This window comes from Lates calcarifer, linkage group LG1, assembly GCF_001640805.2.
Source record: "Lates calcarifer isolate ASB-BC8 linkage group LG1, TLL_Latcal_v3, whole genome shotgun sequence".
NCBI classification, from domain to species: domain Eukaryota; kingdom Metazoa; phylum Chordata; class Actinopteri; family Centropomidae; genus Lates; species Lates calcarifer.
In genome coordinates, this window is record NC_066833.1 from 6,969,599 (window position 1) to 6,994,307 (window position 24,709).

The following is a 24,709-nucleotide window of genomic DNA, read 5'->3' on the forward strand; positions in this document are numbered from 1 at the left end:
CTGAAACTTTTGGTTATTTATAGCTTTCTCCTCTTCTTCCCAGCGATCTGTTTCAGAAAACCACTTCTACTCAGTCAGGAAACTGTTTCAGTATCTGGCTTCACAAAGTCAGACAATGACAATGCTGCCTATTCATATTTAGGTAGGATTAAGGGACATATGCATGCAGGTGTTCTGATCAACAAAGGGAAATTAATTATTGTGGATTGGTAAACTCATCAACACAGCAAACAGCTGCAGCAGCATTGGCTGCTTTTAAACCCTTAACACCTAGTTATTGACAAAAATCTGAATCATAACTTGGTCAAATCTGAACACACAGACATGATACACATTAGATTCATTGTGACTTACACTTTCTTAGGATATTATTATCTGTGAAGCGCAAATAAACATTCATAAACACATTTATAAATCATCAAATCATCAAAAATATACTCAAGCATACTTATTTTCCAGAGTGTAAATAAAGAGCTCAAAAAACAGTTGTAGCCCACAGCATAACTCATTGATTCAACAGGGCAACATTTTACTTCCTGTCCTGTCAAAGTTTGTAGGGAAAAAAAAATGTTAATTATACTGATATTTTAGTTCAGCTGACACAGACCAGCTGATGGTCTGTTTTGCCTGAATGAACACAGTTCTCTATTGAAGTAATATAAGCTACTTACCATCACTGACAATTGGCCCAAATTTTTGGTTGTATCATGTTGAAGATGGAACTAATTTGGCTTTGTTCATTTGGAAGAGTAGGTCAAGGCCAAACCATGGAACACAGCCGCAGAACATAAGTACGTAATAGCTTGTGGACAAAGTTGCCCACCCCTCTCTGCACACCCTCTTGTAGATCAGTTACACAGTGCAAAAAGTTTACATTTTGTTCTTTATCATTGGGGTCAGTAATTATGGTGGATTTTCTTTCTTAGATTAATTTATCTTTATTTGATCAATAGAGATCCTATGAGATCTAGAGCTAAGTCAGGCTCAGATAAGTTACTATCAAAGTTGCTGCAAGGAGGTGTTAAGCAAGTGCAATAAACAGAGGACATGGTCTTGCATTCTGAATTTGACTTACAAAGTTCATCACATGTTTCACCCCAAGAAGAAATCAGTGAGCAGAAAATAAATATGCTCATTGAGAAAAGAATGTCAAATGTGAGATTGGGATTTTGTGTGGTAGAAGTTTATGATGCTTCACAGAACAGCTTGAGCCTTTCATGGCAAGCTTGCTCATGGGTTTTATCTGTAAGTGTACATGAGGCCAATCTGACTGTCTGTTCTACAGGTGTGCCAGTGTTAGGAGAATAATGAAAAAGATCTTTGTTGTATCAGTCTACCTTGTTCTCAGGGACGGGAAGCTAACTTAGTCACAAATGTCTCACTTTCTTTCTAGCACACACACACACACACACACACACACACACGCACACACACCACACGCACAACAAGTATTTTTTTTTTTCTTTTTCACCTTTATTTGGATAGGACAGTGGAGATGAGACATGAAACAGGGAGAGAGCAGGGGAATGACACGCATTAGGGGAACCGGGAGTCGATCCAGGGACCAGCTGCTCAGAGCACATGAGCCCATGTGGTACGCACCCCAACCATTCGGCTACCGGGGCACCCCACATTAAGTATTTTTTAACACCAGATGACAGGCACTGTATTACATTTAGACATGACTGTAAAATCAGCTTCAATCACAGACTCACACTTCACACTCAGCTCTTGTCATCAGTTAGTTAAGGTACATCTTGACCAGAATCATGTTGTCACCTACCCTTACTTGTCTCAATTCCTGCCTAACATTTTCCCGTATTTAAATTGTCTGGTGTATTAAGATGAAAGGCCAAAATGGTTTCTTTTGTAAGAGTTCATGGGCTGTAGCAAAGCAGGAACACTTCACATTTCTTAAAACATTTTAGATGCCAGTGTAAGAAGCAATGGCAGAATAGAAGAGAGAGAGAGAGAGAGAGAGAGTGAGAGAGAGAGAGAGAGAGATAGATAGCGATCAGCCCAGTTCAGCTGGCTGTGCAGCCCACTGTGGTTTTGTGTGACTGTCATCTCCCTCCCCAGCAAACTATGTTTGGGTCAGCCCACCTGCTTACCATTTAAGTGTTGGAATCTTTGTCATCATTTAAACAACTAGGCAGCCAGCAATGGCCTGTCTTTGACTTGCTTTACACAAATAATAAGGGGAAATAAATCTGAATAAAGAATGTTGAATCCTGAATTCTTTTGTCTTTGTATTTCTGCAGCATCTTATTCGCAGACATCGAGGGTTTCACCAGTCTGGCATCCCAGTGCACAGCACAGGAGTTGGTGATGACTCTCAATGAACTCTTTGCCCGTTTTGACAAGCTAGCAGCGGTAAGGATGCAATCATATGCATGCACAGTATGTATGTCATGCACACAAACTGTGCTTATATTTTACTTTACATACTAGGTCACAGTGCAAATACCAAAGACACCTGTTAAGAAAGCCGCCTAGAATATAATGTACTGACAATAACAGTATACAGAAATAATTTTCCATTTCCCTGTACACATATTGAAATGTGTTATTCAGTTTCCAAAGATAATGTTAATTAAATATGGCTTGATCAGGCAGGGTACTGTGTTACACTAGATGTTACTTGTGACAGCAATGTATGACATAAGCTTGAGGTCAGACAAACCTGATCACATTTCAGTTTGTTCCTGATAACTCTTTTCCTTCTGGTGACTGTGAGTGAGGTAAATAGCTCACTTATGGAGGGTTATAGATTGACTCACCTCAGTAATGCAGTGGGAGGCACATTATACATTCTGCATGGGTAGAGAAAAATTGAAACCATAAAAAGGTCACAAATTCATCTGCTTTTCCCACTGTCTGGTGTTTATTCAACCTGTGGCTGCAATAGCACCTGAAGAGATGTAGACCAGGCGTGGCTCTCACATGCGATTGCTGTGCAGAACTGAGATACCACTTTCTCATTTGTATACTAAGTTAAACACTGGTGGTGTTATTGTTTTCATAGTGTAACGATGCTTAATATTTCTGTTTCAAAGCTCGTCTCTGGTGTTACTGAGTTTCATACTCAGATAAAACCTGAAGACTGATGACATCCAGGATGTGAACAAAATATGTAAAAGCCAGATGGGCATGGAACCATGAAACATTTGCAGAGGACTAGTTAGGCGTATAGGCTCCACAAATGTTATGTCCATGAGAAAGACTAGAGGAGCACAGAGCAGAAAAAAACATCTGTTGTGCCAAATTTCTTCCAATCTTTGCCTCTCTTGTGGCCTCTCAAACCTATTAAATTGAACAATCTGAGAGGGAATAACCATTTTTTGGGTGAACTGATCACAGCCTATAAAATTTCTAAAAAGCTCAGTCAAGTCAGATGATGTAACTAAGACCAAAACAGAGGAAGAGCTGCACTAATATGTAGGCATTCTCCTTTGTCTTGAACACAGTCATTTATTTGTTCCTTATTTCAATGTGTTGTCTTACTGAACTGAAAAATACGGCTAAAACTCTTAGCATCACTCTTAGAATTTGGGGTTGTCTTAAAGACAGCTAAAATACTGTTATGAAATACATAACATCCAACGTTAACATTTGTGTTTATTTCCTCTCTGCTATCATATATTGCACCAACACATTTGTTTATAGCTCATTTCCAATATCTGAAGCACAGCTTCGTAAGTAGCACATTCATGAATACTGATAGATTTTGATAGCATCACTGTTTGTCCAGCTCATGCTCAATGTATGTAATTTGTTTGTGAAATGTGAAATAATGTGCTGTGCTAATCAATATTTATGAGTGAAACAGGCATAACGCTGCTACTGAAGAAGTACCTTGTATTTGTGTATACACGTGTATACATACACACACTCTCTCTCTGTCTCTGTCCTCTTTACACAGTGGGTCTTTTTATATTTTCCCTGAGCCATGTGCTAGAGAGATGTTCAGGTGGCTATCATGAGACACACTATTCTCCCAAGCCCTACCAATCCACAAACACACTCATACACACAGACCATGGAATGGTCATCCTACACACAGCTAAGAGTTCTTTGAATTCTTGCACTAAAATGCAAGTGAAAATCCTGCTTTCCATGTCCATGTAACACTTTGTCATAGCTGCAAATGCAGTGACTTTTCCCCTCTCAGTAGTTTGAAGATGAAAAGATTAAGCTCTGAGGCTGAATGTCCTTTAAAGATTAAAAAAAAATCTTACCTGCAATTACCTATTGGTATGTTAACATGCAGATATTTTGGCTTTTTCATTGAAAACAGTTTAAAACAAAAACAATGAGCTGAAAGATGGCAAAAAAGCTCTGTAGAACTGGGGGGAGTCACAGAGTTGAGTGACAGTTCTTTGCGAGTTTGTCATTATGATCAACAAATTTGAGATTACATATGGTCATTTTATCTGTTGCTACTACCTGCCAATTTTTAATATTCCTGATTGGAAACTTTTCTATTACTGTGCTGTTTTTTAATGCTTTTCATGTGGTATTGAAATTACTATCCCAGGAAATAAATCATACTTTTCCTAGGAAAACTGTGACTTATATGGAGAGAGGAAAAGTACAAATTTTCAAAGTCTTCAATAGATGATAGACCAAACAGGATATATCATGGCAAAATGTTTGCTCAGTATATTTTTTATATACTGTTGCTGTGCAGTGTTTTAATCAATATTCATCAGATACAAATAGCACAAATGCACATATCTCAAATGCCGAATGTTGAATAAATAAAGTTTAATTTCAAATGAAATTGTGTTTAGTTTCTTTTTATACATTATGTGGTTGGTTATATTACTTATTCCTCTTGGAAGTACACATCTTTGATGTTGAAAAAAATACAGTGGCAACATACATAATACAGATTACACATTACACAAACAATTTGATTCTGTTTTAATATTTAGGGATGAATAAACCTAAGGTGTGTAAATAGAACAAGCTGTGCAGCACCCAAGAGTTGAAATACAAAAATATAAGTCAGGTTCTTACGAAAACTACCACAGTAAATTCTCCTTCAATTTATAAGATGATGTACATTTGTTCCTTCCTTACAGGAGAACCACTGTCTGCGGATCAAGATCCTGGGAGACTGCTACTACTGTGTGTCTGGGCTGCCAGAGGCGAGGGCTGACCATGCTCACTGCTGTGTAGAGATGGGGTTGGACATGATAGAGGCCATCTCGTAAGTTGCCCTGGGGGTTAGGAGGGTTAAGTGTAATGTAATGATAATGGAAGTTCTTGTCTCCAATTTGCATCACAGTATGTACTGTACAAAATCACTAGATGGATGAATGGATGATTCCCAGACATACTTTCAATTATACTTTATTACTATAAAGTTACTATAAAGGGCCTGCATGCTCTTTTTTATTTCAATCTTCTAGCCTTTGTAGCTGATCTGCCTTATTCTGCTGTGTTAGCAGTTAGCATTTGTGATGCACAAAACATTGAAAAATTATTTTTGAAAAAATCAGCCGCAACTTGTTATTCCAGAACCTTGTCTTCGTATTATATTGGATAAAGCAGAAAAGTAATGAGTTAACAGACCTTTTCAAAGACCTCGATTCTGTTGATGCTGCATCAAAAATAATCTTGTGACAGTGATGTATTTAAAAAAAGAAGGCAAGAAGATCTAGCAGGGATATTGTTAGCTGCACAGAAAAAGTGCTGCCAATTGAAACTTCGTCGACAAAATAATCCAGTCAGAAAGATATTACCATCCTAAAAAACACTGGTGGACCAGTGATTTGTGGTATACCTCAACAGCCAGCATTTAACAGCAAAGCAGATTACCCATCTTGGTACTCAAAGACTGTTTGATTGATGTTTCTTGCAGGCTGGTACGGGAGGTGACTGGGGTGAATGTGAACATGCGAGTGGGTATCCACAGTGGCAGGGTGCACTGTGGAGTCCTGGGACTCAGGAAGTGGCAGTTCGACGTCTGGTCCAATGATGTCACATTAGCCAATCAGATGGAGGCTGGGGGCAAAGCTGGGTATGCCTTTCCAGTTATAGTCAAGTTCTGTGTAATTATAAATCCAAACCAAAAACTGTACGTACTGCATATACCACAGTAGATTTGAGTGTACAGTATCTGAATAATAAACATTTATATGGGTTTTGAGGTGTGTTATTGTCATTTCAGGCGTATTCATATCACTAAAGCTACTCTGAATTATCTGAATGGCGACTACGATGTGGAGCCAGGAGCAGGGGGAGAAAGAAACGCCTACCTGAAGAAGCACAACATTGAAACCTACCTCATTGTAGGCTGCAGTCAGAAAAGGGTACAGTTTTTGCTATTGTCTGACTTTGCAACAGCCAAAGTGCCCACATAGAGCGATACACCATATTTTTTTAATTTAAAGCCCCATTCATTGATTTGTAGCCACTAGGGAGCAGAAGAACCCCACAACAAGCTGACAGACACATAGTCCTGACGTATTATCACCTTAAAAAAAATGTTACATGTCGGCAAACATTACAGGTGAGACACGAAGAAACATGCCTGTGCAGGTAGTGTACAGTGGGTTTAGCAGAGTTTTTGGATGACTGAGGCTGAGAACCATACAGTGAAAGTGCCATAAAGCCAAAATAGTGAATTAAAAGAAGGTAAAAACCCTAATAGAGCTGCAGAATTGAGGGATAATTCTCTGTTGTTCATCACTATGACCCCTTTAACCTTTCATTTATTTCACTTTTAATCTTAAGACTTGAATTGTTGCAGCCTTAGAAAAACCCTGAAATATATCTGGGTAAACATTACCTTAGAAAAATACCATTTGCAGTGCAGACTTTCTGTAGTTTCACCATGAATTGTCTTGAAAGGTCTAATCCGCCTCAGGCCTAATGTTATGTGTATTAAGGCTTGAAAAAAACAATGCAACTTTTTGAAAATTGAAACCATGACATAGCCAGTCCATGTTGCACACAGAATTGTTTACAAACTGGGATTCTGTCACATGTAAACTGTGTTTCAAAGAGGAATTAGTTCATCTCTGCTTCACTGCATGAGCTTTGTTTGCAACTGTACTGGTTTCATCAGCTGTCTTTGTCCTCCAGCACTATCACAAGCTGTGACTATAGATAGCATGTCATGTGAAGTTATATCTTTCTCTCATGCTGCTCATGCTGTGAGACAGAAGGAGAATTGTACATTATTATTTTGGTTTATTATTTTATTTGGTTTATTATTATTTTTTGAAGAAAAAAAAACATCCCAGAGACAGTCGTAATATCTAGAGATCGATTAATTTATCATTTTGAGCGTTTCATTAGACCATAGGACATTTTATAAACTTTATAAAGTATATCAGAATCAGTTCATATTTTCAGTTCCATTTATGTAAGACAGCTTTACTCATAGGCCTAAATTATGAACATGATAAGGTTGTTGGTTATAATATGGCATTATTAATGCATCAGACTGAAGATAGCTGCAGCTCTGCTCTCTCTCTCTCTCTCTCTCTCTCTCTCTCTCTCTCTCTCCCTCTCTCCCTCTCTCTCTCTATCTTTTCCTCTCTCTCTATCTCTCCCTTTGAGGCCAACTTTTGCTCAGAATATCTGTGTGCATGTGATTAACTCCTGATAATAACCTAAACAACTGTTTAAGATGAGATGAGATGGCTCACGACAGACTTTACTTAATGTTTTTCACTGTAGACTACATCAGAGATAAGAATTATATGTCTGTGAACAAAGTTTATATTTTGTTTAAACATAAGATGAATATATTCTGATGCCCATGTCTGTATCTTTATCTCTTACAGAAAGAGGAAAAGGCAATGATAGCCAAAATGAACCGACAGAGGACCAATTCTGTCACCCACAACAGCGGCCACTGGACTGACCGTCCATTCTACAACCATCTTGGTGGAAACCAGGTCTCCAAGGAGATGAAAAGGATGGTGAGGAAAATTTGAAAAGTGTTATTTGTTATATTAAATACATCCTGGCCATCTAATGCTATGTAGAATTTCTGTCATGCGTGTCTGTTATTAGATTGCCACAGCCAGGTGACTCTTTTGACAATATCTCATCCCAGCTCTCATTTGCTGATGAAGCCAACACATTGTTAATACCCATAATCCTTTGATCTGCAGTCCTGATAAGCACGGGCAACGGTCCTTCATGTTACACTCCTCCTCTCACACCTCACCTTGTGATCTGAGAGGCTCTCAAGAGCACTCAGAGTGATAACAGCAACATGTAGGCAGCAGTAGTGAAGCAGGTTCCACAACAAAGTGTTGGTCCACTGCTGCCACCTGTGCAGCAAAAACATAGATTTCCAAAATCCTCCAAACTTCACCCTCTCCTCCTGGGCTGAATTGATTTAGAGGAAAAGCTTGAAATGGAGCAATAGCAGAAGTGACGTGACCACTCAGGGAATCATTTTTATTTACGCACTGCATCTCTTCTTGCTGAGCCGACCCTGCAAACAGTGACTCACTCAATGAATGGATGCACCCACATTTGAAACACACAAACACGGAATATCTTTTTTTCTTTATATCCATATTATCAATCCACCCGCCTCTCTCAGTGAATCTATTACAGGGAATAAGATGAGGCCAGGCCACGTGTACAAAACCCTTTGGGGGCATAGTAAGTTTTCTCATTGTGGGGGCACTACTCAGCTTGTGAAAACAAAATGTTTTCTGAGACTGCTGCTAACCTACAGTGTGGGAAGCCTATCTGTCTCTCAGAATTCCCATAACTTCATGGGTGCAATACTAAATAAGGGGAGTGCCACTTTACTGATTGGCATCAGAAACATAGTGAGAAAATTTGTAATTTGGAGGGGCTGATCATTAGTGAGAATAATTGTTTGTGAGAGATGCATTTACAAGTTATGCTAATATCTAGCTTATGGTCAGAGGGAAGTTGAGTGCACTTCTTTGAAGTCGCTTTGGATAAAAAATTAAATGGTATGCATACTACACTATAACCAATAGTATATCCTGTATAAATGAAATAATAATAATAATGAATAGCAAGTTTGTTCATTATATGTAAGGTAAAGACGAAGGAAATAAAGTATAGGCCAGGTGAATATTTTTGACAGTTTTCTTAGTCAAGCAATCAGTGTGCATGGATTTCCACATGAAGTACTTTTCTATGATCATTAGTTTGTATGTTTTTATTTGACCCATAGTTCTGTTTAGAATAAATATAATGAGGGTAGTTAGCGTCATTAGCAAAAGCTCATAAGACTGAGCAAACAAAGAAAAGAGTGCCTCCTACTGAAGTACAGAAGGAAAAACAGCAAAGTGATGCCAGCTGATTTACAATTGACCATTTTGACAGCAAAAACAGGAACACTACAGCTAAGACTTCACAAAAAAGTGCTCATAAAACAGGCTTATCTCCTGTTGTTCTGGATGATTACATTCAATTACTGGTCCTGACATTGTGTCAGTAGCTGCTATGTATTTGCATAAAAACAGACGCATGTATCACCAAAGTGTCTGTGTGTTCTTTACGCTGTGACTCACAGAACTCTTTAAAAGTTTGCAGAAACATTGGTGCTTTTGACATTAACTTTATTTACCACAGTTCAGCCTTTCTCTTCCCCCTGCCCAACACTCTCTCCCTCTCTATCTCTGTACTGCTCATTAATCACTCAGCAAACTCTGAAGATAAAGCAAGATGTAGAGAGAGGGGGAAGTCAAAGACACACAGAGGTTATGAGGGAGAAATTTTGTATAGATGGCAGAGAGGAAGGGAGGGGAGTTATGGATGGATGTTCTCTTTTGTTTTGTCTATCCAGACACAGATGGTGCTGAGCAGTTGACTGTGAATGACTTATGAGGCATCCAGGATTTTACACATGCACTTTCCTTTTATACTGTTTATTCAACTGCTGCTGCTGAAAAGATGAGAGAAAACAGTGGAACATGCAGGACTGCCAACATTTTAACCACTGTAAATTAAAATCAAAGCAATTTGGTCTCTGTTTGGTGTTTTTCCAGGTTGCAGTCTTTGCATGTAAAAGCCAGCTGTGTTCCTGGTGCTCCTTCATCATTGACATTAATGTTTCTGACCACAAGAGGGAGATTGAGAGACACATTAGCTCACTTTGCTTACAGTTAGATGCAAAGCAGGCTCAAGGGGTCAGGAGGCCCCTAAACAAGAGCCTGATCACAATTTTTAATTCTTTCTTTACCTTCATATTACCACTGCAAAACAGTGACATTTCATAAAAAATACAATAAGTGTAATAGTAATAGTGAAGCTATTTAAATCAGAACAACAGAATAGAATAGCTCTGCTTTAAGAAAGATATATATAATATATATCAGGCTTTCTTTGAGGGTTTGCTTCGATAGTTTGTATAATATGCTATAATATTTAGTTTTAAGAGCCGTGGACAGTAGTTAGATAGCCTCTTTTCATTTACAATGTGAACTAAAAACCAAAGTTCAACTGCGGTTTTTCAACCAACAGCAACAATGGGGCACTGGTTCACCTGTAAAATGTAATAGAAAGGGATGTAAAATCATCATTTGTTATCATTTTATATCTCTTTATTACATCTCTTTGAGTCTGTGGGTCTTATGGAGAGATGGGGGGCCTTTTACATGTCTGCACCCAGGGGCCCATTCTCTTATAACCCAACTATGGATCAGATCAAATGGATTTTCCATTCACTGATTCATAATTCATCTTAGAAAGAAGTTCGTGAACTGACCACTGCATGTATGACTGTATAATATTCAGGGCTGATTTGGAATGATGTGTGATTATGAAATGATAAGACAAGGAATTATTTAAAAAAAAACAAGAAGTCATTCATCAAATAAAATGAAGGAAATTTATGGAAATGGCATTGTTAAGAAGCAGCTATAAATTTCTGAATGAAGTAGACCGTATGGTAACAGTAATGGATGGCTATTTACCTAACAAACAAAAAGAATAATATGCTAAAAGACACCTAAGCACTGTGTTTGTGCAGGAAAATAAAAAATGGAACTCATCCTGTTTGTCTCTCCTCAACACCTCCACTTGTCATCTCTCTCAGATAACTTGTTTTATACCTTTATCTGATGTTGGGAACTAGAAAACTGCACAAAACCACAGACTGTTTCTTGCAGAAGTGATGAGATAAGGATAGAGTGTTGCCAATCTTCTGCCTAGTTTTACACAAATATCTTTCATTTTTAGCTGACACCCTCTGTTTCTTGCTCACTTGCTTTATTTATTCATTTATCTGCTTGTTTAGTTAAGAAGAACAATGATGATTTAATGATGATGATTTAAATTACAAAGTTATTAAGATCATTTATAAGCATGCAGAACAATAAAATGAGAGATATTAATGTTAAGGGAAATGTAGACAAAATAAGAGCACATTGCACTACATTGTTAGACACTAACTGAAACATGAACAGCAGAAGCACACACATAAAACACATCCAGCCACAAGGAACCTTTCCCTTCATACCTTCTGCTTCAATTCATTTTCTTTGTTTGATACTAATTATTTATGTCAGCTTGTTGGATCTTGGAGGGTTGATGTGATGTCATTATGAGAATTAAATTAAATTTTAAAAAAAGATATCCAGGACATTTAGATTATTTGTAGCAAGGTTCACCAGAAGTTATAGTGACACCAAACCCTGTCTAAATGTTGTATCATATCAAATAACATATTAATTTTTCAATTAAACATGCACTGTATATAATTCATCTACAAGCTTAAAACTGTGTGGGCATGACAAGTGAATGCTGAGCTGCCTTTCATCAACTGAAGTTATATAATTCCTTCTGTTTCCAGCAGATAAGTTGGGAGATTTCTGGGCTGCAGCTGACAGTTGCTTTTCACATCGATTAATCTGCCCATCTTTCAAGACTCTGCAATTAGCACTATTTTCTATAAAATATCTGAAAAAATGGGGGAAAAGTTTGTCACAAGTTGATTCTTCAAATTGCTTGTTTTTTCTAAACAAAACAGATTTAATTTACATTGGGTAGAATAATAATGTGTCATTCACTAGACATTTCTAAATCTTTGCCAGTTTTGTTGATGGAATAGTTAGAGAGTAAAAAAGTGAGCCCAGTCTGGTTCAAAACAGGAAAAAAGATGTTCTGTTGCTGTCAGACTGAACTCTGGCAAGCCTTTTTAAGATAATAATTCTTTCTTTCTTTCTTTTGCTCTTTTGTGTTCTCTTTTCTGTCTTGCAGGGCTTTGAAGACCCCAAGGACAAGTGAGTAGTGACTGTCCTTCAACATAATTGTGCCTTCCCTCTCATCCTGCTCTTTGCTGCATCTTTGTACCTATTGGACATGCTCTTACTTTCTCTTATACTAGGCAGATATCTTTAAAAAAAAAAAAGACTGAGAAAGAAGACTCAATGGGCCTTTACAATCAATGACAAACATGGACCCTGAAAGGAATTGTGATTGCCACTGTTAATGACTGGTGGAAAGTCAGAAATAACAGCTTCAAAGTTGTTGTTTCAGTCAGAGAAGATCACTGTGGATTTCTTTATACTGCTGTTTCAATTATTGGATAAGAAATAGAAAAGAGATCGTTGATGTCACATAGACACATTGATGGCAGTAGTTATGAAGTGTTGCAAGAGACTTAATGTTGTAGCTGCTTATTACTGATGTAAACACCTATTAGATGCTGACAAATTTACTCACAAGCATAAACAAAGCACAGATGGTAACATTAAAGCATTGTACACTTAATTACCAAGTATCTGGCGGATACTATAAGATCTGTACTTAACAAGACAAAATAACATAAGCACAGAGTTTTGAAGTAATTAAATCACTATTGCAAAGGCCCAAAAATAATGTTAAATGCCCTTAACTCATTCTGTCAATCAGCATCTTACTAAGAGTGATGGATTCCAATATGGACACTCAATGTTCTGCCAGATTTAGAACAGTTATGTTTATTTCACACAAAAAGTTTCTGTCTGTGCTTGTCTCTCTGGTTTGAAGTGGGAGAGGCTAAGCTGGAATAACTTGATGCTGGTGATATATGATTAAAAATCAGTTTCTTTGTCTGTCAAGAAACTGTCATATTTTAATTCCTTTTTCAGAGAGTATTTGTCATTTTGTCTAAATTCAAAGACAATGTTGTCATTCTGCTGTCAGATAGAGATGTTCATAAAGTGGTGCACTGACGATTGGTCTCAACCAGAATATAAAAAAGACAGAGGAGGGAATGTTTAACCCAGAGGCTGTGAGTGATCAAAGAACTGCTGTCATTTATGAACAAGTTGTCCTCCTCTTCTCCTCCCAAACTGTTCTGTATCTGTGAATTTGTTCTGACATCATACTGAGCTGGAGCATCCACACGGACAGCCTCTGCTCTGGGCTACAGTACAGATTCTGCTTCTTATGCAGACTGACAGCTTTTGGAGTTGAGAGGAAGTATATGCTGTATTTTTATCATGCTCGACTAGAAAGCATCACTAGATATGATATACAGCTTGGTTTGAAAATCGTCTCTGACCAGTATCATACTCTGAATGTTAACCACAACTGACAGACAATTCAGGAATGAAAAATGCTTCTTAAACTGCTTCACAAAAATTCTTTGCCACTATATTAATACTTTAATTGCCAAGAATTAAGACTTAATTTAGAGGTGTCCCCCTAGCTTGGGGGTTAAGACGTCAACTATGACCTACAGTTACCCCTTTTAAAAAAGTGTAAAAGACTTATATATCTGTAGGGATATCTGTAATGTAGATCATTTAAGAAGATTTTCTTAGTTGTCCTCGCCACATGAAAACCTTATTAACTGTAAACTGTGGTGATTAGTGCATTGGGAAACAACTGTGTTCATGGCCATAGGAACATAAAATCTAAAAGATTTAGTGTTTAGTCCAAGACAAACTGACTCATCAGTGTCTTTTGGAATTGGGTTGGTCTTTGCATACAATTCACTAAATATTAAGATGCCTCAGGGTACCGTGGGTTGTCAGGATGATTATACAACTGTGGATGATTTAATTTACACTTTTCCCTACCTTGTGGAAAAGGCAATTAGATGCTCAGTTGCAGGTGTTCAGCTTCTCTTAGAAGACACTGGCAGTAAAATCGTTTTTTTTTTAGATGTAAATGTCACCCAGTCTCAATTTGTTTTATTCAGGCATTTCATTTTCAGAAACACACAGGAAAACCTAAACCCAGAGGATGAGGTGGATGAGTTCCTGGGCCGAGCCATTGACGCACGTAGCATCGACCGTCTGCGCTCCGAACATGTCAAGAAGTTCCTGCTCACCTTCAGAGAGCCTGACCTGGAGAAAAAGGTGACGGCATACACACATACTGACACACGCTGCCCAACACAACAGCAAATAATTGGCTGTGACAAGCAATTTTCCTTGTGCAGAAAGCCCTCTCCTGCTTTCTCCTTTCAGCCAGTCTCAGTCTGAGCTTCACTTCATTCCAGCACCAATATGCAGAGCTACTTTTAAGACTTATGAAGTAGAGTATCAGGAGACAGTATATGATATTGTATACTAGTATCTGCAGCCTGTATGTTAGCCAGTTAGTAATAAAAAGTTACAGAAATGACAAAAGATATGGATAATTTTGGGAAGTTTGGAAACCGTGTCAAGAACATTCTTGTTTTTCTTGTTATTGTTTTTTCCAACTGCAAAATATCAACTTTTATGTATGTCACAGTTCTTTAATTACCAAATTCTAAAAAAATCCTTGTCAAAAGCATTTATGTCACAATACAAAGTTCAGCTGATTTATTTTTATGGCATTTTTATAACAGTATCTGCCTGAAAAACCCTGAATTAGTCAGGTTTCAGTCTAAAGTCCTTGAGTCCACATCAAGTCTGGAGTCTTCATAAGCAAATTGCTAGTCAAGATGCAAGTCTAAATGCAGAGTCTAAATGCTGGTCTTTAGAAACACAGTATTTGAAAATTTACCTTTGAAAGCAGTGCCAAACTCACCCACACAATACACATCTGAGACCAAGCCCTGTAAATGCAGATGCATAATATTCGTTATATTATTCGTAATATTCATAATATTAAAGCCCTTGTCTTGTATTACTTTTTTATTGCTCTGGGATTTTACCAGCTCAAAACTTGTGTTCCAGAAATAACATAACCAAGTTAGGGTTTGTTTTTGTTTTTTTGACACATTGCACATTTATTTGCGTATTTGCGCATCTTTTTTAGTTTGCTTTCAGAGGGACAGAATATAAGAAACGTCTGTTGTCAGCTGTTTCATTCTCCTCTTCTCCTTTGATCCTGCAGTACTCCAAACAGGTGGACTCCAGGTTCGGGGCTTACGTGGCCTGTGCCTCCCTCGTTTTTCTCTTCATTTGCCTCATCCAACTCATCATTGTGCCACCGTGAGTCAACACTGAAAAACTGTACACTTCTGTCATTACTGTCATTTTACCAACAGCAGGCCTAATAGAGACAGATGCTAAAATCATCCATGTGTACCTTTCATGCTAACACTAGCATCTAATAGTAAGTAATGAGTATTACTGCAACAGTCAGGAAATAAGAATTTGTAACAACTCCAACAATCAAATACAATTTTACAAATGGCAGAATCAGTGTGTTTGTATGTTAAGTTAATAATAAGTTTAATAATAACAAAACATAAACATTTGACAACAAAACAGGATAAGGTACAAGTCAACAAAAACATGCTGATTCTTGGTTAATTTAAGTATGATTCTGTTTTATTACAACCTCAGTTTTTTTTGTTTTTATTTCCTTTGCCTTGGCCATCATTTCTGTAGGGTGTAATGACGTTTTACTGACTATAGTAATTGCTGACATCTGTCAACACAGCTCCATCACTACAAAGAAGTCCAACACACAAATCAATCAAGTCACAAATCAATCAAAAATGATGGCTAAAAATACAAAAATAAGACAAAAACTGTAATAACAATAATAATACTTAGGATTATTAATTAATCATAATTATTAGCTTTAAAGACCTTGACTAGATGAAGCAAGTTATATTATTAGAGGATAAAGTCACTCTTTTTTTACAACCTGGTAACCCAACACATGGTGTTATTTTGGACTTATATCTAACAAGCTTTAATAAATTCATCAGTTACATAGCTAGTTAGTCCTTTATAAACTATGTGTTAGGAGAAATTGGTACAACTCACAAATCATTTTAAAAATGAATTACATTCTCTTTAACATGTCAGCTGTGGCCAGTCTTTCCAAATGTTCAGTATATGCTTCCAATCTTTGGAGCTGCATGAATGTTACACATTGCTTTTGTCCTCACAGTATCCATTACAAGTTCTTTCGTCTTTAGAGTGTGAAAAGGTGAAAAAGGAAGTGAAAAATTGAAAGATGTAATTTTCATAATACAGAAGCTGATTGAGTAATAAAAAAGATGATCTTCAAAATCAGTTTAACTGTATAAGCAGCAGCCAGAATCAAAAAGCTCTGGCAAATTTTGTCTCCAGGCAATCCCTTCTCTTTTTTTTTAATCTGTTCTGCACTCAAACTTTTCTCCATGCCCATCTCTCAGTATTGATCTTCTTTAGCCTGCCTCTTTATTAACCTTTTCTCTTCAATCCTTTCATCTCACCACTCACGGCTTTTATTTACCTCTCGATCCTCCTCAGAGTCCCTCCTACGCTGTCTTCTCACTGCCTCCTCTCTCTCTCATTGTTTAATCTGTTTTCCTTAGTCATTTTCACTGTCCTCACCCCTCTTATTTTCTGTGCTCCTTTCCTGCTCGTATCCCTGCCTGTCACACCCATGCAGATATGACATTTACTTCAATATCATTTACATTGACACAAGGTCATTGTCACCTCCCCAGCTGTGACACAGACAGTATATCATGGAAACAAACAGTAAACCATAAATTACAGCCAGAAATAAACATATGTATATGATTACATCTATCTCTTCATTGTCTGCAGCTCCAGTCTGATGATCGGCTTCTTTATCACCTGTTTCATTATCCTGATAGCTGTCATGTTCATCTCCGCTGTCTACTGCTGTTTTGGGGTGAGTCATCTCTGCTTGTGATGAATGACAATGCCAGCTAAACTCAAGATATTAGTCTTTTCTCGAGTGATAAGAAAAGGAGTGATTACAGGATTTTTTACAAGGATGCAGATTTGTAGAAAATTTATCTCAAACATCATTACGCACAGAGAAGGAATGATGGCTTTTCTGTTCTTTACTGGTTCTTATTCCTTTATACAGAACTTCAGTATCAGACATCATAGAGACAAATCTGTTAAATCTTTTATCAGGCTGCAAGTTTGATGATGTACTTGCTATTGATTCCAGATAATGTCAGTGAAATGTTAACATATTCTGCTCTTGACCTCATAGCAAGTTCTTTTTAGATAAGAGATTTTAACTGAATTCCTTGAGGCAAAGTGCCAAAGTCACCATGCAACTCTATTTTGCCAAACTACAACTCTGAAAATATTATATAGACATAATTTGTGATATTAAAATACATATCACATAAACCTCTCTTCTAAAAGAACAGAACAAATTTTGGATGGGGGATATCATAGTGTCAATTGAATATTAAGCCTCTGGTATTAAAGGTTTTCAACAAACAAGTTGTATTGGTTACAGTTTAGGTGTCATCAGAATTGCATGAGTCTATTTGAATAATTGCTCCCTGTCCCACTCACTTCAATCAAAGGTGGTATGACTGACAAATTTAAGATTGTGTTTCCTGTTTTGGTGCAACCTCTTTGTCAGATACAAGAAACTTGCAGTTAAGAGTGTGCTTTTACTAAATCTTGTAAATGATCATACCGCCATACTACAAACTGCACTCAAACAAGACTTTTAACTGTCTGCAATTGTTGATGTGTTCTGCCCAATATTTACTTATCACACACAGCAGAATCAAAACACGTCCTTTTGATGATTGAAGGAACAATTATTTAATAAAATATGTTTTTTTGTAGGAAAATGTATGTAATGTTCATGATGTAATGTTTGTGCAGTAATTAATGTTCTTTTGTGTGTTTCACAACTGCAGCTGTATATTTGGTGCCTTATCAGCTAATGTGGGCAGACTGTGCACTCTGTTATCCTTAAGAGTCAGTCAATCAATTAATCAGTCACCAAATACACTGCAACTCTGTTGATGATGATTTTTTTTTTTGTTTTGTTTTGTTTTTGGTGCTGTCTCAAAAGTAACTTTTTTGTGGAACTAATACCAAAGATCAGAGCTCATCCATTTCCTGCTCTCCCCACCTGCTGATGGCCTGGGGAGATAATCGGGTGGGAAGATAAAACTGGAGCAGCTTGATGGTTTTCACTGATGAATCATCATCTGATTCAAAAAAAACATTCTTCAACTTGTATGTATGACAGAATTTTGGTATCTGTCCTCTCGTCAGATCACAATATGAAGAAAAATTGGTTTAATTCCTGGTATCAGTATGTTGTATGTATGTTACCTTGCGAGAGCAACATCATGTCTTATATCAGCATGTGTGTCATTGCCAACTGTCCTACAGTATTTATTCAGGGATTTATTTATTCAGGGGTAGCTTACAGTGTCACAAGAGATCAAAATGATTTGCTTACTTGTCTTATCTTTCCCACTTTACCCATCACTCTCTTCCTTTGCTCTGTCCTACTATTTTTGTGTTCCCAGCTGTTCCCAGTTCCTCTGCAGACAATCTCTAAGAGGATAGTCCAGTCCAGACTGAACAGCACCCTGGTTGGAGTGTTCACCATCATCATCGTCTTTATTTCTGCTTTCATCAATATTGTAAGTTTTCATCAACAGAGGTCCCATAAGAAAAATGATACTTTTCTTGCCATGAAATCATCTTTCAAAGCACTGTATTCAATAACAATTTACATTTCACTGATTGTATTTAGTAAAGGAGCCTTTCACCTGTTCTCACTCACCTTTAATACTGTTCAGTTTACCTGCAGCAGTCCACGACCTGCGGAGCTGCATCAAAGCAGAGCTCAACATTAGCCTGGACAGCGTTAATGCTTGCCATGCCCACGTCCTCAACTACAGCCTGAACACACAACACATCCCCTGCGGAGACGACACCCTCGTCTGCAGCTTTCCTGAGGTACAGGTGTGCCTTGTTCTGTGTGTTTGTTCTGTATTTGCATAGTGTAATTTCTCATTTAAAATAATTTCTAGTGTAGTGTAGTTTAAGGAAGCAAATAAAGCAACAGATGCAAGTTTACTGCAGTTGGTGCAAATTGAGGTTTCTAAAGAGTTCAGCTCAGATGAGCAACAAATTTGTCAAAAGTAGTAAGGCCAATAAATGTTAAGCATTTCTGTGTCCAGTGGTGCAGTCAGCCTGCATGTTATCATGCCAAATTATGCTGCATATTTCACTTGTCAAGCTAACTCATTGGTAAAATAAGGCAAAATGTTTTTTTTCTGTCTGAATGTCAGTGTGTATAATACCTTAAATGCTTTTAGAACAATATGTCTTTGCATTTAAAAGAAAAAAAATGTCCAATCTTTTTCTTGTAAGTGTTATAATTTTGAACAGTAGGAGAACAAGTGGGTGAAGTGAAGATATTTTTCAGGTATAAATGTTCATGTTTTGTTTTCACAGTAATGTTTAAATTAATTGTGAGTTTATCATGTCTTTTATAATACCTCTGGATGTGACTCATTGCATTAGTACTGTTACAGAATATAAACATTCACATCCAAATATAAAAACAAGTGTACCATTCCTAACATCCTATCTCTCCATCCTCCTCCCTCAGTACTTCTCGTCCTGTGTGCTGCTGAGCCTGCTGGCCTGTTCAGTCTTCCTGCAGGTCAGCAGCATCGGTAAACTCTTCCTCATGCTTTTCATCGAGCTGCTCTACCTTCTCATCATAGAGGTGCCGAAAGTGAGCCTCTTCGACAACCAGGACCTGCTGGTCATGGCCAATGCCATCAGTGCTGTGTGAGTAACTTCATTACTGCTGTGTGTGTGTGTGTGTGCGTGTGCGTGTGCGTGTGCGTGTGTGTGTGTGTTGTTATGATTGCAATGTTTAAATCTTTGACCGTGTGCAGATGCTCTAATGACTGATTAGCTCCTCTCTGTTTCTCCCATTACAGTGAGCACATGAATGGAACAAGGTGAGCCTGATGGCAACTTCCATTACCACAGAGACTCAAATTGTCACCTCTATCATCTGATTAAGCTAACAGCATCATTATCACTGTGCTGGCACAAATGTAACTATAATGACCTGCTGGCAACAGATGCCAATGCTAATGAGCTAAGATGTAGAGGGCAGGTTGTTTCTACATCACAGTGTTCCTGCAAAGTCCTTCTTTACTTCCATATAGTATAACATTATATCACACCTCTGTATATTAGATGAGAAGTGTTGATTGAATCATTTCATTTCAATGCTCAGTATAAAACATGTGAAAACCTACTGTGTGTGTGTGTGTGTGTGTGTGTGTGTGTGTGTGTGTTCACCTCCAGCTGTGTGGTGGACTCCAAGGTTCCTCTGAAGATCATGACCCCAGTGGTCATCACTGTCTTTGTTCTTGCCCTCTACCTTCACGCCCAACAGGTGGAGTCCACGGCTAGGCTCGACTTCCTCTGGAAACTACAGGTTGGTGTGTATGTTGTGGGGACCCACCTCCATTTTGGAAAAAAGGATAGAGTCTCCACAATGTGAATCTTGACTTGGTTTAAGGTTAAGGTTAGGGTGAGCAATTAATATAAGTCAGTCCAATGTCTCCTTGGGTGACAGAGACAAATTGTGTGTGTGAGTGTGTGTGTGTGTGTGTGTGTGTGTGTGTGTGCGCGCACGTGTGTTTTTCTATTCTGGTGGGGACCTTAATCTGAGATACCACTCATGGGGTCCAGTTTTCTCCATGGGGTCCAAATCTTGGTCCCCAGGCAAGAGCATTGCAACCAATAGAAAATAGCCTGCTGATATGCCTAGTGCGGTTTACTCAAAAAAAAAAAAAAAAAGGTCCCCACCAAGTAGGGTTTCATGACATGGTGTGTTTGGGACTGCGCCCTTAGTGGTCATTGATGGTATTGCATGCTGTGTGAATTTCCCCAGTGGGGCCACTTTTCCTGACTAAGTGTGTAACTGCGTATATCAGTATGCTTCATATTTTATATAGATTAGTACACTTTTATGTGATCAGACTTTAATTTTATTTTGGCCTTAAATTATCAGTTGAATCCATTTAATCACTGTAACATCCTTTCAAAGCAGTCTTATTCTTTGAAAAAACAAATGCTAAAAATTTTGATTGCCATAAGTATATAAAAAAATATGCATTAATGTCTGTAAATACAATCAATCGTTAACATTTTTTTTAAAAGTGTCTATTTTATATTATATTTTATCTCAGGAACACTGTGGGGGAAAATTCTTCACATTTGTGCTATAACTCATATGCTAATTATCACACAAATGTTGTTTGATGACAGGATGAAATTATTAACTGAAGTGAAAAGGTCAAAGGTCAGTCCCATTCATGTGAATGTGATCTGTCTTAAAGGAAATCTCCTCTTGGACTCAAAGGTGACCTGGTTAGATTTTGATGGTCAAAGGTCAAAGGTCAAGGTCAGTGTGACCTCACAAAACACATTTTTGGCCATAACTCAATACTAATATTACTAATTATGACAAAATGTTACACAACTGTCTGATAGGATTAAAATGATGAAGTGATGACATTTTCTGTGACTGTCTGGCCTGGTTCTCCCGAACAGCTTTATCTGTCTATCCAGCCTCTTAGCTGTCCATCAGAAGTGTTCACCCTACTCCTGTCTTTATCCTGACCTCACATTATACACCAGAGGGACCCTGCTCTTTTAACCCTCATGTTGTGTTCATTTCATGTTAAACAATTTTGTGTTCTCGGTCAAAAATGACTGTTCCATTAAAACTCACCATAAAAACCTGTAATAATACATATTATCACTACTTGTTGTGTTAGATTTTTTAATTAAGTTCTTGTGAATATGGCAAGTTTTGAACTTCTATATTTTCATAGTGGCCTGTGTGCCTGATTGATCTGAGCTTATACATATGAAATCGAGTTCTAAAGCACAGAATTTCCAGATTATTTTGACTATAAGAAATAATCAGATGACACATGGTATTCTGTTAATGACATAGTGGCCCAAAAAATTGTCCGACCAGACTCATCACTTATTTCTTGGTCTGGATTGTATTCTGTGTTGTCTTCAGCTTCTGACACTTCCTCTTCAAATCCATCCTCACTGTCAGTTTGCTGGCCTCTCCCCTCCTCATCACTGTGGTGATCATCAAATATGTAATCAAAGCCTGCCTTGGTGCTGCCACACAATGAACTGTGAGCAGAGCCTCAAAAAGTTATAAAAGTTATATAAATTATATATCTAAGCTACGGGAAAAGTTCAGTGTTATTGAAATAAGGTTGCAATTTTCTGTGAGAACCGTCAAAACAGGTGTTGACTGCCCTGCCTATTTGCACACCTGGCTCCACTTGTCATCAGCCTATATTTTATTATTTTTCATCAGTGAAATGGAGGGAATGGGGACTGAAATGCACTCAAAATCACATCTCATCTCAGAAAAAAATATTCATGTAGTATTAATAATAATAATAATAATAATAATATTTTTATCATTATTATCGTAATAATAATAATCAATCAAATTTCTATAGCGTTTATCAAGATACTCAAAGACGCTTAACAATATAGCAAAAGAAAAAAGAAACAGAAAAAAGAAATGAGTAAATTAAATAAAGTTGCAGTTATGTAAATGCCAGGTTGAACAGGTGGGTCTTGATTAGTGATCTGTAACATCTGACTCCAAGTTCCTGATGTGTAGTGGAAGGGAATTTCAGGGGGTATGGGCAGCAGCAGTGAAGGCTCGGTCCCCCAAGGTCTGGTGCTTGGTTCTGGTGATGGGGGTCAGGAGGTTTGAGGGGAATGGTGGTGGAGGAGGTCAGTGAGATAAGAGGGGGGAAGGTTATTGAGGACTTTGTAGGTGATGTTATGGGAATCTTCTGTTGAATAAAGCACAGAGTCAACGGTTGTCTTTCTGTAGGTTTAATTCTTATGTTTGCAAACAGACCCAATGCACTCCTCAAGCATGAGATGCATAATGAGTACTGAGTACAATAGGTTATAGGTTAAATGCAAAAGAAACAAGGTTATGTCCGGAGACGAAAAGGAAAACATCTTCTGGAGACTACACAACAGTGTAGCCCTGAGAGAAAAATGTCAGAGATTACACAGCTATGCAGCCCTGTACCAGCCCTTGTCCTTGATGGGGCGAGATGCCCTGTCAGCTTACTGACGTGGAAAAGTACTAAGCATATTATATTTCATAAGGCACAATTGTACAAATAAAACACAAATGTTCAAGATTATTAATAAATCACAATTTTGAATCATACGAGAATTTCCAATACAATGATGAGGATGGGTGTGGTATTGTACAGGGAGCCAGTGGAGCTGTTGGAGGACAGGAGAAATATGGTCTCTGGAGCGAGTGCAGGTGAGTAACCAGGCTATTGCAGTAGTCGAGTCTGGTGGTTATGAAGGCGTGGATGAGGATTTCTGCAGTGGAGTGGGAGAGGGAGGAGCAGAGACAGGCGCTATTCAAGAGGTGGAAGGATGATGTCCTAATGATGTTGCTGATGTGGGTTTTGAAGGAGAGAGTTACACACTGAGGGGGAGGGAGTGACAGTATGACCATCAGAGAGGATGGAGAAGTACTGGGCTGAGGGCATAGACTGAATGAATGCATGCATGAATGAATGAACAAATAAATAATGGAGGTCAAATGCAGTGTAGCATTGAAAAGGTCATTTTTATGAAATAACCTAGATAAAAGTGATGGCTGCAGGGATTAAATGAGGGACATGACTAGTGTCACATTTGTGCAGTTCATACGGCTATGTTACTAGATTTGCTGGAAATTAGCATAAAAGCAGGTAGGTGGGGCCCGCGACGGCCATTGTGTTGTGGGTAAACGTGGTGCTTTCCATATAGCTTTAGGTTATCCATAGATGGGCTACATTCCGTTTCAAATTGCCCCCACCTGCCGTAGTCCGGTCGTTTTATAGGCCGTGACTGCAACATGGGAAGTGGCTGATGGGAATGTATATTTTCACCAGTTTTGTAGCATAGGCCTGATTAATATTAAATCGTTAAATGATTGATTTAACAGCAGAATATATCCATACCTGAGGCCTGTACTACGAAGGAAGTTTAACCTACTCTGATTTAACTCTGGGTTATCAAGGAAACTCAGGGGTTGACAAACCCTGACTGCCTCGATCTGTGTTAAACAGTACTACGACGGTGGTTAAGATGTCGGTAAATTGGGTCGGTGTTAACTTAATCAGAGTTAGTGCATGTTCATAAAACGGGCGTGCACCATATCTCTCAGATGAAGAGCGCACGTTAATTCCGTCGGTTTACGAAGAATTTAAAGAGACTCTAGTGATACAATGTAAAACCGCGGCTGTCAACAAAGACAGGGAGACTTGTCACATGTTCTCTGTCACGTAAGGACACGGAACATATGTGATAATTTTTCGAATACTTGGATTACAGTCCACACGTGGGTCACATGTCTGAAAATGAGCTGTTGCTCACTGTTAATGATGTTCTGCCTGGAACAATCAGGCTGTATATGTATGAATGTAATGCTGTTATGCACAGTATGAACTTCATGTTAACAGTATTTCAGCCTCAGTAGAAACTGAACC

General features: G+C 38.0%; 1 protein-coding gene across 1 annotated transcript in view; it reads left to right on the forward strand.

Annotated features, from left to right (window-relative positions):
* Nucleotides 1-24,709, forward strand: part of adcy5 (adenylate cyclase 5) — a 99,547-nt gene that overhangs the window by 51,244 nt on the left and 23,594 nt on the right. Inside the window, 15 exon segments of the mRNA XM_051069728.1 lie at nucleotides 2,262-2,373; nucleotides 5,088-5,215; nucleotides 5,870-6,028; nucleotides 6,179-6,320; nucleotides 7,803-7,940; nucleotides 12,217-12,239; nucleotides 14,162-14,306; nucleotides 15,274-15,371; nucleotides 16,932-17,019; nucleotides 18,647-18,763; nucleotides 18,923-18,937; nucleotides 18,939-19,082; nucleotides 19,741-19,925; nucleotides 20,081-20,101; nucleotides 20,457-20,589. Of these exon segments, the coding sequence (XP_050925685.1) occupies nucleotides 2,262-2,373; nucleotides 5,088-5,215; nucleotides 5,870-6,028; nucleotides 6,179-6,320; nucleotides 7,803-7,940; nucleotides 12,217-12,239; nucleotides 14,162-14,306; nucleotides 15,274-15,371; nucleotides 16,932-17,019; nucleotides 18,647-18,763; nucleotides 18,923-18,937; nucleotides 18,939-19,082; nucleotides 19,741-19,925; nucleotides 20,081-20,101; nucleotides 20,457-20,589 (1,648 nt within the window).